Below are 13,969 nucleotides of genomic sequence, written 5' to 3' on the forward strand. Positions count from 1 at the left end.
AACACATGTGATGATCAATAATAATAATAATAATAATAATAATAATAGAGTAAGCAATTAATCTAGAAAACTGTTTTTTTTCCTGGTAAAAAAGAACTTATTATACATTGAGAAAAAGTGTTTGCAAATAATATTATATTCTGTCAACCACACATTTACTGTATAAAAGTGGTTAATTACCTCATGGTTGTACGCTTTGATACAAAGAAAGGAAAACCATTATTTTCAAAGAGATGAGTTGTCATTACGGGGAACGAGAGAAAGATACAAATCACATGCATCGAAAAATATAAAACATATTCATCGACAACATTTCCCATCGCTTTCGATTTCCCCTTGAAAATGATAGAGAACAAAATTAAATAAATAAAAATAAATTACGTTCCAACCACAATTGGATTTTTTAGAGAACCCTAAAATTAAATTATTTATTCACTTATTAAAATTTTAATTATACTTGACGTCCTATTTTTTAAAAATGTCATTTCATATTAAATTATTTATTAACAGTTAATAATACGGGGATTTTCTTGCAAGTTACAACTTTCAGTTTGTAAGCGAAATAAATTTTAATAAAAACCCTTGGTCAACAAAAATAATTAACAAGCAAAATAGCTTCTTTACAAAGCTATGCTAGTCGTTTCCCATGCACAGCACCTCATTTGGAGGTGGACGGTGGAATAAAATATTATACCGCAATTTTTTTTTTAACTAGCGATCATAGATAACGCAATATAATTATCCATACAACTATATATATATATATATATAGCTTATATTACAAGGGGTAAATATGCCAACTCCCTCTGCTGCTAATATCTCTTTATTGTCTCAAAATCTTTCTAGTGGTGAAATCAAGCAAGCTACTTTTGGTCCACCTAAAGATAGTGCTCCAGGCCCTTATGAATTTCATGCTGGTTTCTATATAAAAAAAAAAAAAAATTGGAGTATTGTAGGGGAGGATGTTATCACTGTGGTTAGGCATATCTGAAATTCTGAATTTCTTCTAATGGTTATAAATAAAACTCACATCACTCTTATACCTAAGGGAGGAAAAATTCAGACTTTCAAGGATCTAAGTCCAATTAGTTTAAGTAATGCCATATATAAGATCTTCTCTAAAACAATTCGTAATAGATTTAAGGAGGTTTTAAAGGATCTCATCTCTCATTCACAATCTACATTCTTGAAAAACAGGCTCATTACAGACAACATCCTCTTTGTTTCATATTTGATGTATCGGATTTATCATGCAGGTGTAAGAAAAAGGAAGTTGGCAGCTTTTAAAATTGATTTTTCCAAAGCTTTTGATAAGTTATCAAGGGACTTCATCTCTACCATTATGTGCGCGCGCGCGTGTTTAAAATGGGATTTTCACAAGAATGGATCAATTTACTTCATCAATATGTCTTCATTATGGAATGTCAAATTTTGGTTAATAGATACCTTTCAGGATCTATTCATCCAAAAAGAGGAATCAGGCAATGTGATCCTCTCTCACCTTGTCTTTACATTCTAGCAGCTAATACTCTAAGCTATCTAATTGAAAACGAAGAGCAAAAAGGTAATTGAAAATGTACTAAAATCTGTCAAAGTGCCAAACCTGTCTCTCACCTCTTCTATGCAGGTGATTCTCCTTTCTATTTTAAGAGTACATAAGGTAGTTTAGAGGCAGCCAAACTTGTGTTGGGAGTTTATTGCTCTTTATTTGGGCAACAAATCAATCTTCAAAAATCCCCTCTTATTGTGAGCCCTAACACTCAAATGGATCTCAGGAACGAATGGGCCTCCTTCTTTGGAGTCAATCTATAGGATAAATTAGGCAAATAACTTAGGACGTGGGTTGATCGTGGAAAGGATACATCTGTTCTTTTTAATCAAATTCTTGAGGCTATAAGCAAGAGATTAGCTTCCTAGAAAATTCCCATGCTTTTCAAGCACCAAGGTTAGCCTTAATTCAATTTATTCCTCCAGCTACTAACATCTATCAGATGTCTTGTGTTAAATTGCCTAGATATGTATGTGACAAGATTGATGCTATGTGTATTGACTTCTTTTTGGTAATTGCTGAAGGAAAGAAACGTATGCACTTAATAAGGAAGTCTAATTTGTTTTGACCTAAAAACTATGGAGGTTTAGGTTCGAGACAAAATGCATCTTGTTAACCAAAGCCTCCTTGCAAAATAATTTTGGAGACTTATTAATGCTTCTGATAGCTCTTTGGTGGGATCAACAATGGAAGTACATTGACTTGAGCTCCCAATGTACGATTAGAATTCTTTATAACTTCTTGGATGTGGAAAGGAATATTGAATCAGGCTAACTTAATTTCTTCAAAGCTACGGTGGGTAGTTGGCTCTAGTCATAAATAGCCCCTCACAGAACTAACTTCCAATCCTCTCCTAATGGCTATGAAGTGCATGTGGTGTCGGATTTGCTCAGCACCTCAAATGATCCATGAAAGCCCTTTAAATAGAATCTTCATCTTATATAATTAATCTCTATACCAGAAACTGCAAAAGCAATCTCATACTTTGTTTTTTTTTTTTTCTTATAATGAGATTGAAGATAAGATTATCTGGCTGGGAAATTCGAATGGGGAATTTTTTTATGAACAAATGCTTTAAATAGTTTCAACGTAGTGTCATCCATCATGATTCAAGTCCCTTCCTTTAGGCTGATTTTTGGAAGATTCATCTTGCCATGAAGCAACTGTTTGTTTGGAAGCTTCTCAATGAAATGATTCCCGCAAACGATATTATTGCAAAGCATCATTTACCTATCAATGGGAAATGTGCCTTTGGATGCCTTGCTGAGGAATCTCTATCTCATCTTTTCGTTCAATGTCCATTCTTTAAAGCTCTCTGGTTTGGTTCTATTGGTCTTAAAGTTGAGAATTGAAACGCAATTGACTCTCTATAAGCCATTAACGACTTTCTCAAATTGCTTATTGACAAGCAAGAAAAATGAAATGCTAATAAAGACCGTAATCATCACACTATTTAGCAGATCAAGAACTCATCCTTGCACACAGGAAAGCATTTGGGTATCATGTGTTATAAGGAAAGTTCATCAAGAGTACCTCTTTCTTCATGATGCATGTAATCGGAATAGGAGATCCTTTTATGTGTGTTCAAGCGAATATGTGCATGTTTCTCCTTCAAACATCCGACTCCTCCATAAAAATACCTCACCTGTCCTGAGATTCGAATTACTGTGTTGCTTAATAAAGAATCAGTCATGGGCTTAACTTGGAAAAAGCAATGGAGCTTACCGAATTCATCTTTTGCTTTAGACTGCTTTCGCTCCATTCTCTAGTGGATTATTGCAGCTTAGAATGACATGTAGATTTCCAACTCGATCCTCTTGGTTTGGTATGGTCGAAGTTAATGTTCCACACAAATGAGAAATTGATGGCTTCACTGATTATTAATGAAGATATTACTCAATTAGTGACATCTTTCTCTTTAGTCAAGATGGATGCAGTGAACAACTTTCTGCCTTTTGATGACATATATCCTATCTTCAAAACTTTCAAGAGTTAACCTTTTAAGTTAACTTTATTCGTTTACTTCTTTTTTTTTCCTTTAGTTTGATTTTATTTGCCTTGGTATGACTTTGATATTAATAAAAAAATATAGTTTATATTAGATTTTGTGCAAAAAAAAAAAGCACGCCTATAAACTATTATTAGTCTATAATTCTATAGAGAGCTTATCAAAGTCGTTTGTAAATACTATTTTTTAAGTTGCATGACTTCGGTATTTATATTTAATTATTTGACTGATTTAAATTTAAATTATTTAAAATTGGATTAATAGAACAATATTAATTTATCTCAAATATTTGTTTCAACTCACGGTAATTTATTCTATTTTTTCTTAAAATTGGCCTATACGGTTCAGTTGTTATGTATAAAACTGTGTCATTTTTTTGACTAAAAATGTTTTTTTTTAATAATTTACTGATATATCATCCTTTCATTTCATTATCATCCCTGCATTACTTGCCACAGCCACATCCCGTCACCTCTCTATCTATGTTCACATCTGACATCGTGTCGTGAGTGCATGTTGCCACAACCATCCATGACTACGTTAGTGAAACCCGTAAGTAAATAAACCATATTTTAAGGATCCGTTTGTTTAAAATTTAAAAATAAATAATTTTTAAATAATAAAAAAGTAATTATTAATTAATTATTTTTAAATTTTATATTGCCTTCCTTACTTTTTTTTCATAAAAATGATTTCTTATTATATTAGTTTAAAATTTTATAATATATTTTCATATCCCACCTCTTTCAGACACTATCTTTCATATATCATATTAAATTATTTTCATAAGTTATTTGAAGTAATTTTTTAAAATAATAGTAAATTTGCTTTTCTTCATATTTTTATTATTTTTAAAAGTTTAAATAAATATAATAAAAATTCACAGAATAATTTCTTTAAAAAAATATAAGTGATTTCTTTATGAAATAAGCTAAAATGAATGAGACATAAATTTCTAGTCAATGACAATGACTTGATTTACATACTTACCATCATACATTTGAATATTTGATCAAGATATGTTGACGTTTTATTATTATTTCTAGTTCAATAAAAGACTCTTTTAAAATGGAAAAATATGTTTCCATGTTTTATTTAAAAATCAATAAAAAATAAGAATTATTTTTTCGGAGGTAAAATAAAATTTACTATAAATGAACTAAAATTGGTATACATGGACTCTCAGTGGTTAGAGATTTAAATTTTAACTATTCTATGTGTCAATCTAATTAAGAATGATCTACCATTTATTCTTGAAAGATTAGACAGTATACTCGGGAAAGCATATTCATTGTGCCTCACCGGAAGAATTCGCCGAAAACAAAAACAAAAAAATGTTGAGTATAATAATATATAAAAGTGTTTAAAATTTATAGTCATAGACATTTAATTTTTTACCCTAACGTGGAATATGATCTACAATCCTATAAAATGAGTAATAAATGATGTCGAGTAATCCATAATCCTTATTAATGACAATTAAGTTGTGAATAACTGGTTTTTTAATGCAGAGGAAAAGGCAAAAAACAAAAATAACAAAAACAAAGAAATTAGTGGCTGTTTGGTAACCTGCTTTGAAAATAATTTTCTATTCTTCAAAATAAAAAAATTTAAAAATTTATTTGGTAATATGTTTTTAAAAATTATTTTAAAAAAAAAAAATAAAATATTATTATGAAGAATAGAAAAAAAATTTTAAGTTTTCTTAAATTATTGTTATGGAGAACAAAAGAGCAATGAGAAAGATACCTCTTATTATTATTTTTTATTTGCAAAACATGCTCTACAAAATATTAGTTTTTAGAACAATAAAATAAAAAAAGTTTTAAATAGGATCCTGTTTAGTTTCTATTTTTAAAAACAAAAAAAATTAAAAACATAAGTGTTCTGAATTTAACTGTTTTTAAAACTGTTTTTATTGCTAAAAAATAAAAATATTTTAAATTTATTTTTTTAATTTTTTTTTCAAAATACAAAAAAACACTTTAAATTTATTTATTTTTTATTTTTCTTATTTTTAAAATACATTACATTTTATTTATTGAATACTATAACCATCTTAAAAAATTAATATTATAAGTTACCACTATTAATTAGCAACGATCATTATTATCAATTAATTTTTAATTATAAAACTGATTTTTAAATTAACGCAACCAAACGAATTTTTTTATTTTTTTTAAAACTGTTTGATTTCTGTTTATATTTTTTATTTTTAAAATCTGTTTTGGAATATAGTTTTTAAATGAAAATTCATTTAGTTATCTTAATTTTAAAAACTATTTTTATTTTAAAATTAAAAAAACAGATTAATAGTGATTGTTATAAAATGTTAGTGGTAATAATTTATGATATAAATTGATTAAGATAATTGTAATTTTTAATAATAAAATATAATATATTTTAAAAATAAAAAATGAAAAAAATTTTTGAAAAAATTAAATCAAAAATATTTATTTAAACAAATTTTTAAATTTTTTATTTTTAAAAATAAAAAACAGTTTTTTAAAAAAATAGAAAACAAACAAGGCTAACTTTAAGTTCTTTTCATTTTTTTTATTTTAAAAATACATTACATTTAATTATTGAAGATTATAATTATCTTAACAATTTTTTTAAATCATCATCATTAATCATCTATAATTATTACTATCAATTCATTTTTAATTTTAAAACTGTTTTTAAATTATTATAACTAAACATAATTTTATTTTATTTTGTTTTAAAAAATAATTTTAAAAATTGTACTACGAAATAGTTTTTAAAACAAAAAATAGAAATAGAAATTAAATAAGTCATAAATGACTGCCAAAATTGAGGGAAGAGAGTCCCTAGCCACAGTGTGAAGCGCCTGTGGTAGAGACAGGGTTCTTTTCGCAAGCAGATCGGCTTCTATATCCAACTCCCTCCCCACAAACACAAGCTCAACGTGCCAAGTTCCTTGTATCAACTGTTGTATCATAACAATAAGTTCCCATATCTCACGAAGATCATAGTCAATTGCTTTAATTTTAGCAAAGAGAGAGCTTCTTGGCAATCACCATGTAGCCTCACATGCTTAGTTTTGATATTCCAAGCTCATTTCAGCCCCACACAAATAGCCCACAGCTCCTTATTAAGTTGTTGCCCCTATCAAGCTGGAGCATGAGCTTGTTAATTGCTTTCCCTCTAACATCCTTAACAATCCCTTTACTTCTTGCTATTCCCGAAGACGAAGCAAAGCCCCCCATCAACATAGATTGAGAGGTCATCTTCTTCTATCAAGGTGGTCGAGGTTTCTTCCTGCAAGAGACGAATGCCAGGCAAGGAAGTATGTTGTAGATGCTAATTCACTCTATCCATGAAAGCTAGAGAATAAAAGATGTTTACACCACTACTCCAGTTATGCAAATCTCTTGAGAAGAAATCTCATCCTTGAGCAAGCTGCATTAGTCTCATCCACACTTCCCTTGCTTCAGGATAGTCTCATCTCAAGAAAAGTATCTTCCACTACCCCTGGGCAGCGACTACACCATGGCTAGTTGCTCAAGTGTTGATCACAATGTGATTTATTAGCAAGAGAATGCGGTCATGACTCATGAGCCAAAGGAACATTCTACAAATCTTAATTGTATATAATGTATTTATCAAGGGTTTTTGTTTGCAACTGAATTGAAATTTATAATTTTGTTTTTAGAATTTTTTTTGATAACTTAACTATTATTAATTTATCTTTTGGATTTAAACATTATTTCTTATTCTTATTGCATTTTCCTCATCGAATCTTTTTATTTCCATATTTTTCAATTTCGCGTTCCAAACAGGGCTGAAGAGTCCAATCGTCCATGGAGTTGAAAACTTGTACCCACGCATCTTTCAATTACGAGTATGTTAGAATCTAATTTAACGAAGTTTATCTTAACGGTAAATTGGTAATATTATGCGTTAATATATTAATGAAGTATTAAAATTAACGTGAGTTCGAGTACACTGAATTAGACTAACCATGACCATTCTCTAATTCCCACGGCCCCAAAAAGGGAAATTACTGTTTCATCCAAATTCGGTGAGCCTTTTCTACATGTTGACCCAAGCTTCAGAACGCACCGAAGAAGAAAGATGGGTCGCGGTAGGTAACGATTCCAACCAATAAAACTTCTCATCTTTAGTCGGTGGTCCAATAAGGTCTAGGCGGAGAAACGGTTCATCTGGTCCCGTCTACAGACGATCAAAAACATCCACGTCCTTAACGACATTTAATAGGGAGGGCCCCATCCCCGGACAGCAGGGCGACGTAATTTTTGGGATCAAGCAGGACATTTCGGTCAGTTAAATCCATTTTCATGGCTCAACTGTCCAAGTTGAGAATTACAGAGGCGTATATTTACATCTACTCCCCTTTATTTCCATCTCTGTAAGACGCTCCCGTTGCTGCGAGGTTGCTTCTTACATTTTCTGTCTTTTGATTTTTCTTCCCTCTCTTCTTCTATCTTCGGATCATATTCATAGGCGTGGATCTAGTGCCATTTTGTAAGTCGATCCAGCTCTCTGTTTCTTGTTGTGATCTGTGTATTGTTCAGTGTTTGCTTCCCTTTGCGTGTTTCTTTTCCTGAAAGCTAGTGACACCAGGTCTTATGAGAATTATTCATGATCTGCTATAATCGTGAAGATAATCGTTGCTGGTCATACTACTTTGATCAGTCCTTCTGGACATTTGAGCTGAAACGAGTGAAATATCAGATCTGTATGTGTATCTTGAAATGGTTTCTGATTTGCAATTCAACGTTCATCCGTACGTATGAATCTGGTTAATGTGTTAATTACGTTCTGCACTGGCACTGATTGTGCTAAATTTTGAGTCCTGATGCTTTTCTTTTCTTTTTCTTTTTTTTTTCTTTTGGCTTCCTTCTTGATTATTTTTGTGCATTCTGTTTCATAGATATATAGATAGATTGATTTGAGTGTGTATGTGTGTGCGAGAGAGAGGGAGAGAGAGAGTCTATACTACTTTATTGTTTGTTTTCCTAGTTATCGAAGGTTAGACTTGCCATTTGCAGATAAGTAATAACTCGTTTTTTTCTAACGAAAAAAATTTGTACATATTTAAGTAGTCCCTTATTTACTCTCTCTTTGGGATTTACGTGAGAATAGGAGGAATGGATTTTAGATAATTTTCTTGCTAGTGGACAATTCCCCCATCGTTCTGTACTGTTAACTTTATATTTCAGCTTCGATGTATTCTGATTTGTTTGTTTTTCTACTAGAAGTTGCTTGTAATGGCCACACATACCCCAAAGAATATCCTCATCACTGGCGCAGCTGGATTTATTGCATCTCATGTTGCTAACCGGCTCATCCGGAACTACCCTGACTACAAAATTGTCGTTCTTGACAAACTTGATTACTGTTCTAATTTGAAGAACCTCATTCCTTCAAAATCATCTGCCAACTTCAAGTTTGTGAAGGGGGATATTGCAAGCGCTGACCTTGTCAACTACCTTCTTATCACTGAGTCCATAGACACGATAATGCACTTTGCTGCTCAGACCCATGTTGACAACTCTTTTGGTAACAGCTTTGAGTTCACCAAGAACAACATATACGGTACTCATGTTCTGTTAGAAGCCTGTAAGGTCACTGGCCAGATCAAACGGTTCATTCATGTGAGCACAGATGAGGTCTATGGGGAAACAGATGAGGATGCTGTTGTTGGAAACCATGAGGCTTCTCAACTTCTTCCCACAAATCCATACTCTGCCACAAAAGCTGGTGCAGAAATGCTGGTCATGGCATATGGCAGGTCATACGGGTTGCCTGTGATCACAACTCGTGGAAATAACGTTTATGGGCCCAACCAGTTTCCTGAGAAGCTAATTCCAAAGTTCATCCTGTTAGCTATGCAAGGCAAGCCTCTTCCAATTCACGGGGATGGTTCGAATGTGAGGAGTTATTTATACTGTGAAGATGTTGCAGAGGCTTTTGAAGTTATACTTCACAAAGGAGAGGTTGGCCATGTTTACAATATTGGGACCATGAAAGAAAGGAGAGTTATTGATGTAGCCAAAGATGTATGCAGACTTTTCTCAATGGACCCAGATTCCAGTATAAAATTTGTGGAGAACAGACCATTTAATGACCAGAGATACTTTCTTGATGATCAAAAGCTTAAGAACTTGGGTTGGTCTGAGAGGACCACCTGGGAAGAGGGGCTGAAGAAAACCATAGAGTGGTATACTAAGAATCCTGATTGGTGGGGTGATGTCAGTGGGGCATTGCTTCCTCATCCAAGGATGCTGATGATGCCGGGTGGGTTGGAGAGACATTTTGAAGGCTCTGAAGAAGATAAGCCTGCATCCTATGCCTCCACTAACACTCGGATGGTGGTTCCATCGTCTAAGATCACCGGCACTCAGCAGAAACATGCCTATAAGTTCTTGATCTATGGTAGGACAGGTTGGATTGGGGGTCTGTTAGGGAAACTCTGTGAAAAACAAGGGATTCCATTTGAATATGGAAAAGGGCGCTTAGAGGATCGCTCATCACTCATGGCAGATATCCACAATGTGAAGCCTACACATGTTTTCAATGCTGCAGGAGTGACTGGCAGACCCAATGTTGACTGGTGTGAATCTCATAAAACAGAAACCATTCGCACCAATGTTGCTGGTACTTTAACACTGGCTGATGTCTGCAGAGAACAGGGGCTCTTGATGATAAATTATGCCACCGGGTGTATATTTGAGTATGATGCAGCACATCCAGAGGGTTCTGGCATTGGTTTTAAGGAGGAAGACAAGCCCAACTTCATTGGTTCTTTCTATTCCAAAACCAAAGCTATAGTAGGTTTACTTAAAACCTAACTTCACATGATTTATTCCCACTGCATTACTATTTCCAAAATAATAACTTCGAATTTTGAACAGGTTGAAGAGCTTTTGAAAGAATATGACAATGTGTGCACTCTCAGGGTTCGCATGCCAATTTCATCTGATCTGAGTAACCCACGCAACTTCATCACAAAAATTACTCGTTATAACAAAGTGGTTAACATTCCAAACAGCATGACTATCTTGGATGAACTTTTGCCTGTTTCAATTGAAATGGCAAAGAGAAACTTGCGTGGCATCTGGAACTTCACAAATCCTGGGGCTGTGAGCCACAATGAGATCCTTGAGATGTACAGGGATTACATTGATCCCAACTTCAAGTGGGTTAACTTCACACTTGAAGAGCAAGCCAAGGTGATAATTGCTCCAAGGAGCAACAATGAGATGGATGCATCGAAGTTGAAGAAAGAGTTCCCAGAGTTGCTGCCCATCAAGGAATCACTGCTGAAATACGTCTTTGAACCAAACAAGAAAACCGATAAAAAATAAGCAGCTTCTTGTTTTGAGGTATCAAAATTAATCTCTGCATCTTGTGTTGGGCGACATTGTGTTTATTTAATTAGATTGCTCATTACTAGCTGTTAGTTCAATCCAATTATTGCCTGTAGTTGGGGGATAAGCAATTAAACATTATAGTTCTGTGAGGCTCGGTTCTTTGGGTTTAATTCGTGTAACTTTTTTGTAGTCCTAGCGTCCTGTACTTCGAGGAGCCTTAGATAAATGATTGTATACGAGCACCTTTTCGCATCCTGCAATAAAGAATATTCTTTACTCATCTATATCCATTTTGTGCGCTACATGTATTGAGAAATGGATGCTATTAAGATACTCTTTTCATTTCCTCCAGTTTATGTGAACTTCTGGTGCTATGGAACAAGGTCTTCATGTAAAATATGGATGTCATAACCTTAGTGCCCACCACAATCCTTGTTAACTATAATTAGATGATGTAATGTGTATTTTGCGCTTTCAACATTTCTAAAACCCATTTTGGGGGAAAAAACATAAGCATTTAGGTACTTTCCAAAAACTAAATGTTTTTTTTAAAAAATAATAAAGCTAAATGTTGTTTGGGTAAAAGCATAAGCATGAAAGTACTTTTCTAAAGTCCATTTTAAATGTGGATGAATTTGGATTGTGTGTTTGGTTTGTAGCATGTCAAAAGTTCTTTCGTTAAAAATTCATTTGACAAAAATTAGTTTAGTAAAAGTTAATTATTGTAATAAAATTTATGTTTGAATATATTTTTTCAAAAGTTAGTTTAGTCAATAAAAAGTTATTTAGATTATGACAGTAAAATGTATTTTTTAATGTACAATTATAAAAAAAATATTAATTTTATAATAATTTGTAATTTTTATTATACAAATATAATATATTTAAAATATTTAAAAAATTAACAGATTTTAAATAATATAAAATTTGATTTATAATACCAAAAAGTTGATATATAATTATTTATACTTTTTTAATTTATAATTTTAAAAAATATGATAAAGATTTGTAATTATTGTTATACATTAATGTTAAAATTTAATATGATTAATTATTTAACTTATAATGTTAAAAATTTGATATATAATTATTATTATTTAAATGATAGTTGTATTTTTAATGAATTAATTATTTTTTAAATAAAAATAAGATATTAAATTTAGGAGTAGTATAGTCAAATAATATTAACTTTTTAAAAGCTCTTTCATTTTAAGTTAGTCAAAAGCATATTCAATCATATTTGAAAATGACTTTTTAAATAATTTTTTTAAAAAAATTAAAAACCAAACAATATTTAGATTTAAAATTCATTTTAAAATTTTTTTTTGCAGATCCTACGTAAAAATCAAACGGACCCAATAGCATTTAGAGAGTCCATTTGGGTGTTAAGTAATTCTCAAATCTGCCCTTCATTCACTGTATAAAACATTACTTCTTAAATTTTTTTTGTTTGCACGATAACATTGATTCTTAACTTAATATTTAAAATATTTATTATATAATTTTCCAAACATTTTAAGTATAATAAAAATTATAAATTATAAAAATTAATGTCTTTTTTATAATTATATATTTAAATGCTCTTTTCATTATATATTAATAATGTATGTTGAACTATTTATTACATAATTTTTTTTCAACATGTCAAACTTTATATTTTTTATTCTTATTATTTAACATATCAAATTTTATATTATTTAAAATTTTTATTTCACTTTTTAAACATTTATAAATTATTATAAATCAATATCTTTTTTTATTATTGTATATTCAAAAAAAATTTTAAAAGTACAAATAATTATTAATTCAAATAGTTTTAAGTATATCAAATTAATTTTTTAAAAAATATATTTAAATAAAAATTTTATTATAACAATTAACTTTTATTTAATTGATTTTTATTAAATAAATTTTTGACAAACTAACTTTTGCTTGATGAAAAAGTAACCACACTTAATTTACATTACTAGTGCATTAGAGCTGAACTATGAATTATATTTTATATTAACGTGGGGCGTGATTTTCAAGTCCAACCTTGATCAGCTCTAATTTATTCAACGTCTTCATCCGTCAAAAGGAAGGGGAAAAAAGACAAGAAAATTTTAAATTTTATTGACTAGCTGACTGCTAAGTTTTCGGTTCTCGGCAATACTTAAATAGATCAGATATATCATATTATTTATAATTTATTTAATTAAAATACTCTATATAATCTAAATAAAATTTTGTGTGACACTTTTTAAATTGATTTTATTTTTATAATAAAATACATATTTAATTTTTTATTTTTTCTCTCTATTATTATTAATATTATAATTAATTTATATTTAATATCACTTAAATATTATTTTTTTAATGAACATATTACAAATAATATAATATATCTAATTTACTTAAATATTTTTCCTCCACACAATGCTATCACAATTCGCCAGTCTCGCATTCCACAAAGGGCTCGGGAGACGCGGGTTGGTTGACTTGTGGAGAGATTGACAGGCTAATTTCAATGAGATGGGTGGGTAGTACACGTGATATTTAATGATTAAATAAGTATATATTATAAATAATATTTAAACCATTTTACGCCTAGTTTATACAAAAAACATTATGAATCTTCATTATAAAATGTCAAAAAATTCATTTTAAATTAAAGTCAAAAATTAGTTTTAACCAATTCAGTGCCAAATGACTAGATTTTATCAGCTTGTTTAGTTTCATACTGAATTTTTTCTTCACTGATTTTAAAAATAAAAAATGAACCAATCACAACTGATTCAACGATTTTCTAATCGACTTTCCAGTTTCAACAATTTTATATGACATGGATGATTTAAATTTTAATGTTCTAGTAGTAAAATTATGCAAATTAAATTTCTCATTTGCCATATCGTAGTAACACATGATATTTATGGTGAAGAATTCATGCCTAAAACTTATGCACTGAACATTTCACACTTAAAAATGAACGAAAAGTATTTTTTTTTAATTTGTTTACTTATATTTATTAATTTTAAGATTAAAGCAATATCAATAATCACTATGCTCAAGAAA

General features: G+C 30.5%; 1 protein-coding gene across 2 annotated transcripts; it reads left to right on the forward strand.

The window, feature by feature from the left end:
* The first annotated feature begins 7,908 nt into the window (after positions 1 to 7,908).
* LOC129316142 (trifunctional UDP-glucose 4,6-dehydratase/UDP-4-keto-6-deoxy-D-glucose 3,5-epimerase/UDP-4-keto-L-rhamnose-reductase RHM1-like) lies at positions 7,909 to 11,202 on the forward strand. Of its 2 annotated transcripts, none has more exons than XM_054960419.1 (3): positions 7,909 to 8,066; positions 8,804 to 10,375; positions 10,460 to 11,202. In XM_054960419.1, the coding sequence occupies exons 2-3, from the start codon at positions 8,813 to 8,815 to the stop codon at positions 10,910 to 10,912; spliced, it is 2,016 nt and encodes a 671-aa protein (XP_054816394.1). In that variant the 5' UTR covers positions 7,909 to 8,066; positions 8,804 to 8,812; the 3' UTR covers positions 10,913 to 11,202. The 2 variants fall into 2 exon arrangements, with proteins under 2 accessions (XP_054816394.1, XP_054816395.1); XM_054960420.1 differs by having other exon boundaries at positions 7,910 to 8,066; positions 8,801 to 10,375.
* Positions 11,203 to 13,969: the final 2,767 nt, after the last annotated feature.

Source organism: Prosopis cineraria, unplaced genomic scaffold (genome assembly GCF_029017545.1).
Source record: "Prosopis cineraria cultivar Desert tree isolate PC_DT_omini unplaced genomic scaffold, ASM2901754v1 PC7, whole genome shotgun sequence".
Lineage (NCBI taxonomy): Eukaryota > Viridiplantae > Streptophyta > Magnoliopsida > Fabales > Fabaceae > Prosopis > Prosopis cineraria.

Excerpts from the sequence above, each read along its gene's own strand:
- LOC129316142 (XM_054960419.1), top strand. The coding sequence starts at position 8,813 with ATGGCCACACATACCCCAAAGAATATCCTCATCACTGGCGCAGCTGGA. Across the intron at positions 10,376-10,459 it reads ATTCCAAAACCAAAGCTATA|GTTGAAGAGCTTTTGAAAGA; the intron begins GTAGGTTTACTT and ends AATTTTGAACAG.